The sequence below is a fragment of the Drosophila bipectinata genome, chromosome 2L (genome assembly GCF_030179905.1).
Source record: "Drosophila bipectinata strain 14024-0381.07 chromosome 2L, DbipHiC1v2, whole genome shotgun sequence".
NCBI lineage: Eukaryota > Metazoa > Arthropoda > Insecta > Diptera > Drosophilidae > Drosophila > Drosophila bipectinata.
In genome coordinates this window covers 2,786,441-2,792,440 of record NC_091736.1, presented here as the reverse complement: position 1 = coordinate 2,792,440, position 6,000 = coordinate 2,786,441, and the positions used below count along the sequence as shown (strand labels likewise).

General features: G+C 39.0%; 1 protein-coding gene across 4 annotated transcripts in view; it reads left to right on the top strand.

The window, feature by feature from the left end:
• The first annotated feature begins 3,969 nt into the window (after positions 1 to 3,969).
• The window catches only part of LOC108124474 (homeobox protein 9), a 35,226-nt gene continuing 33,195 nt past the window's right edge, over positions 3,970 to 6,000 (top strand). For all 4 annotated transcript variants that reach the window (XM_043212670.2, XM_043212667.2, XM_043212669.2 and 1 more), the window contains exon 1: positions 3,970 to 4,582. In XM_043212670.2, coding sequence (XP_043068605.1) covers positions 4,148 to 4,582 — 435 coding nt within the window. In that variant the 5' untranslated portion in view covers positions 3,970 to 4,147. The remainder of the gene's footprint in view (positions 4,583 to 6,000) is intronic.

The following is a 6,000-nucleotide window of genomic DNA, read 5'->3' as shown; positions in this document are numbered from 1 at the left end:
TGAAAACTGAGTTGAGGAAATGTCACTTTTGCATTGTTTTATGCAGTGCATACAAAACACATATGACAAATCTTAAAATGTGGAAAGACCGGAGGGAAAAGAGCGCAACATAAAGTCCGAACGCGCCTTTTCCTGCCCAGCCAAAGTTTGCGATAAAATAATGGGGGGGAAAAAACTCTCCGATGCGTCGAATGCATACAAAAGATATGGCCGAGCCGATATGCAATAAAAGAATAAAAACCTACTAGATGGTGGAAAGGGGTCGGGAGAGAAAACTATGACAAACAAAGCCAAGGAAGAACAGTGGAAACTTTGGTCTTAAATGGCAAGTAGACGAACTGGCGACGCCGGCATTTTGATAAACCATAGAAAATGTTAGAACAAAAAACAATATTTAAATGAAGCTTTTTTTTCCCAATACGGAACGGAAATGCGACACAGAACCAAGGAAAGCAAAACGCAGAGACCCCCACACTCCACAAATGGCATACTTAGGTGGCTATAATTAAATTTTTTATATTTATTCTGATTAGATAAGACTTGGACTTGTAGCTTAATTTCACTAATAACTCCTCAGTGTATTGTTATGATTTCTAAGAACAGGATATGTAAACGGCTTTCCTATTTAAATAATAACAATTATATGGTTTTTACTGGGTATTATATGCTCCCCTCCTTTTATACTTTTAATCCAATTTTGATAAGATAGGGGCTGACACAATAGACCCCAATCATAATTTTGATACGTAAGATTGCCTAATGTCTGTGTTAGAGTAACATTGGGGTTCCATCCCTCGGCCTTCAATCAAGATCCGATAATCACATCAAATTACACGTCTACCCAGCCCCAAAGAGAAGACAACCAAAAATACAGGCAATAAAGTTATCAAACCACTTGTGACGGTTGCCCGACAAACAAAAAAATCGAAGAATAAAATACAATCCAAAAACAAACATGTCAAGTTCTGAGAATATCCAAAAAACATGAAGACATAAGAAACGATGCGCGAGTCGCGACAAATTTTCAACGCATTTATATCCGAAATTAAAAAATTATGTCTGGCGCCAGACCCGAGAACCCCTCCCAAAAAATCCGAAATGGAATCGTGAATGGCGTGCCTTCTAGGTAATTGGAAACTAAAACTGAATGGTCGCTAAAAACTTTGAGGGTCCCCGCATAGATCGTCCAGAAAATGACACGTTCCATCTTTGAGTTTGGCGCAAAGTACAGAAGACAGATAGCGATTGGCAGTGATTTGCATAATTTCGTGATTTGCATTCCAAAAAATTGTACATGTGTGCCAGTGCGTGAATCACCCAATATGAAGGGGATTCAGAATCTTGAATATTTTCTTGGTAAGTCCACATCTAGCGTCATCTCATGCTAATTTCAATTTCATTGCTTCAATGAGTCAAGTGCGGTTCACTTTCGTTTTGATTATTTAATTCAGAAACGGGAAATACCGCCATTGAGATGGATTCTCAACCGATTTCGGGGCACTGACCTAAGCATGCAACATATTGTGAAGACCATAAGCCTCCTAATTCCCCAACAAACAACCTGTTTTTTCGAGGACAAGGAAGCCCAAGGAAGACGAACAAATAAATCTTTATATCTGATGTGTATATTTGAGAAAAGATTCAATGCATAAAAAATTTATTTAAATAGGTAAGTGTTATGCCAGTGGGATGATCATAAGCCATTGTTTAACTCTCTTGCCATTATCCATTATCTTCCATATTCGCATTCATCACACCAAAGATACATTATTCCTGTTGTGTGAAGGAATTTCTCAGATGCGTGTTCGAGTTGGCTTGGCTTGAGGTTGCAACTCAGTTTGTTTTGGGAAATAATGTCCAAACAGAGGGAATTTATTTGAATTTGAATAAAAATGTATGATACAAAATATTTATTAAATGAGCACTTATTTTTTTGATTTCTTTAAAACAGGAAGAAATTGAAGCTATCAAAATAAATACATCGCTATCAAGTTTAAAGTCGGAAATAAGTTACACACATTTTATTAAAAATAAACTTATAGCTTATCTTCAGGCTGTTATCACACTCGTTCAAACCAATGACTGTTGAAGGGTATGACTAAACACAAATTTATTTCTACTATATTTCGCTTAGATCTTCCAAGAAATAAAAATTAGGTTGATTTTTTTGAATTTTTGGCATAGCACTGCTGACTAAACCAACGGCGTAAACAAATCAAAATAGAGGGAAATTTTTTCAGAGGCCTTCAAACATGTTTGAACGGCTAAGACAGTGTACAGTGGAAGAGAGTGTAATTTGTAGATACATTTTTGATGCTCAATCTTGGTAATTGTATCTAAAACATGGAAGTAACTTAATTTGTATTTTTACGATTTTTATAATAGTCGGTAAAAAAACATAAAAGAAGATCTTAATTATCCAGCAGTATTTTCTACAAAGATCAGAAGTAATTGATGAATTCGAACTTCCTTTTCATTTTGATAGCCTTTTCATTTTTATTTTTGTATATTTATTTTTTTTTATTGATTTTTATTAGTATTTCCGATTGTTTTATTGTATTCCATACTTTTAAAATAAATTTAAAGATAAAGTGCCTTTGTCTACATTGATGTGGATGTGGATGCAAAAATCACAGCCCGAATTGCTTTATTTTCCAAAATATCACTTAAAAAAAGTCATCATACCACATCAAGTATTCTGTAATTTAATGAATATTGTGAGTAATTTTCAGAGCTCTAAAATAACCCACCAAATAGTCTTTTAAGCCCACTGTGCGACACCCGCATACCAATGCATGGTCGTGGATCCGAACCAGTTTTCCGCTGCTTGTGCTGCCAGTTGTCGCCGGGCAGCTCCCGTGGAAGGTTCGCTTCGTTTGCTTTGCGGGAAACCCACATCGATTTGAAAATAAAATTTTGCCCACCAACAAAATTGGTTTTTTCAATTGCCAATCATTGTATATGAGAAACAAGAAGAAACCGCAAAGAAATACGACGCGACGTGCTGCCAATAAAATCAATCTAAATCAAATAAATATCTAAATAAAAAAGTATGTGCATCAAACCAACCAATTACCAATGAAACCAAATTCAAGAATTAATATGTCGGCGGAAATATGAAAACAAACGTGTTTGGCATCTCAGATGCGAAAGCTACGCGCCAAGAAAAATATTGTATAAATAATAAGAACCCCAACCGACGTCAGCAAACAAACTGAAACGCCAAACAGCCAATAAACGGCACGAAAAGTGGCCAAGAATCGGTGCGAATGCCAAAAGATACTTTTGTATCTTTCGGCATGCACTTTGCAGTTGTCAGACCCTCTCGGCCGCACTACCCTCCCACCCTCCTTTAAAGATATCAACCGATCCACACCGTGTTTATTGTGCGAAAGTAAAAACTACCTGCAACAGACTTCAGCATCAGACCTGAAAAATAAAAACCCGAAAAAGAAAACCAGTTTTGTGAAAATTATTGACTGAGTGCTGCTCTTGTCTTGGTTTTTGTTTAGTTTTTTCTTATTTATTATTATTATATTTAGCTTCTTTTTGCTATTTTTTGGCTGCAGCACTCCTTTGTCGATTGTTGAAAGGAAAATGGTAATAATAACTAGCCAAAATTGGCGGCTGCCAGCGACAGATAGAGGAGTCATAAATTAAGTGAGCGGAATGGCTAGTAATGATAAGAAATGCAATTGCGGCAGGCATAAATAACCAAAGGTGTCAATAGGTTATTGGCTCTAAAAAAAAGACTAAGGTTTAATGGCTTGTAGATTTTGACAAATACCTTTACGATCAGAGTCCGAAATTGCGAATTTTCTTTGAAAGCGGGGCTTTAACTTTTAAACATTAAACAGAAACCAAACACAAGACTAAAACTTTAGAGACCTTTAAACTTTTATAAGTTTTTTGCTTGGAAAGTTTCCTAATTGCCTTAGCCAGAGCCTAATGGAAAAACCTCCTTCACTTCTCCACCCACAGTTAACTCAATCTCAACTCAAAAAGTGCAACATTCCCCATAAATAATAAGCAAGCGTTGCAGTTAAGTTACCGCTAAATCCAACGATCCAAGCCAAGAGCTTGGCAACAACAAAAGCAACAATATATCTTAAAATTCTACGGCTTAGACTAAGTTAAAGAACGGAAAATGCTCATGCACCATACCACATCCACATCGATATCCGTATCCACAACGTCGACGGCGACCATGACCAACTCGTCATCCTCGGCCACGCCCACCCCGGGCTCGACCTCCTCCAACAACAGCGCCACGCTGGAGACGCTCCACCAGCAGAATCAGCACCACCACCAGCAGCAGCAGCAGCTGCAACAACAATTGCAGCAATTGCACACGAATGCAGCGAACAACTCCCGTCCACCCTCCCGGGCCCCCTCCATACTCGACAGTCCGACACTGGCGCGTGTGGAGCGGGCACGTCTGCGGTTGGAGCATCAGGAGCGGGAACGGGGACGGGAGCGTGAGCGTAGCAGCCAGCGAGAGGGGGGAAGCTCCGGCACCGGCAGCACCGCCACAACCATGAATCGTGAAGATAGCCTGGAGCGCAGTGTTTTGGATCCCAAGGTGAGTTCCTACAACTTTCCAGCAAACACACACAGACACTCACACATCATAGGATATAAATTACAATTAAGGGTGGCGGGGACCTGTGAGCAGGAGAGGGGGGAGGATTTGATAATGAAGGTACCAAGTACCCAAGTAACCTGGTCCATTATCGCCGCAAAATCATCTTGGGAATCTGTTCGGGCCATATACATATATTTTTATCTTTTAATTTATTGAAATTTTTCGTCAACTAATTCTCGGATACCTTGAAAGCTTGATAAATGGCCGAGAGAAGATCTTTTGTATTTCCTTCAGGGAAATTCCTCAAATTCTCTGAAAGATATATTTATAAAGCTTACGTCATATAGAAATAAATAAGAGACTCTAAAATTAATTAGAAATAGAAGGAGATTTACCAAAGCAATTAGTTGAGAAGTTTCTTTAGTTTAATTACATTCTAAAAACCTTCAAGTCTATCACGTTTGCTTCTAAAATCACAAACCTGATTAAAGTCTGATATTCTGTTTAGAGTACAGTTTCTCTAGAGTCTAATCTCTCTGGTTTTTTAATCAAATACTCTTCCCATAACCTCTACATTCTAAAATATTTAAATAGCTTTTTTTATCCCCATCTAAAGCCCCAATGATGTATCGCCATGCCTGATCCCTTGAATGTTCAATTAGATATTCGACCTCTTCAATCCCCATAAAGCTCTTATTAGATTTGCTCCATAACCAAAACAAATGTCTCGACAATGCTGCAAATTAGTGGTTACCTTACACTAAAACCGAATGAGGCAAGCTTTTTCCAGAGGAAGGCCCAAGGAAGCCATTAGAGGATGGAGAGAAGATGGCTAAACCAAATAAGCCATATACACATTTTTTTGCTGGCCAAGCCGCAGTTCTTGACAGGGCCATTTCACTAATGGCCCAAGTCCCCCTGGTCCGCCTCCCTGGGCTCCCCTGGAGGCTATAGGTGACTGACTGCCCGTCTGAGAGGACTGTCCGAAGACGACCTTCTGGCTATATGTAAATGCTTTTTATTTTGTTATTATTTTGTTAACGCTCTTATCGCAGGCGGTTTTTTATCTTGACGGTACCGGCCGGGTCTCATCATCTGGCCAAAGCCTCTTAGGCTCTGCTCAATTTTTATTTCTTTAAAGCTTACTGGTTACGAGAACCGAGGGCTAGCCGGGTTTCTGTTGGGCTGGCCAGGTAGGCTAGCTAGAACCATGTTGCTCAGGTAGGAAACATAAACTGAGATAATGAATTGCGAAATATATCTATTAGGCAGACAATAACAATGGCGATGGCGCTGGCGCTGGGTCGTAGTTCTTAGATATCATAGAACGAACATGGAATTTAGATAGGATTTTGTGAGACCTTATCTCGATGGTGGACGGGAAGTATTTATCTTGGAACAAATGTGAATGATTG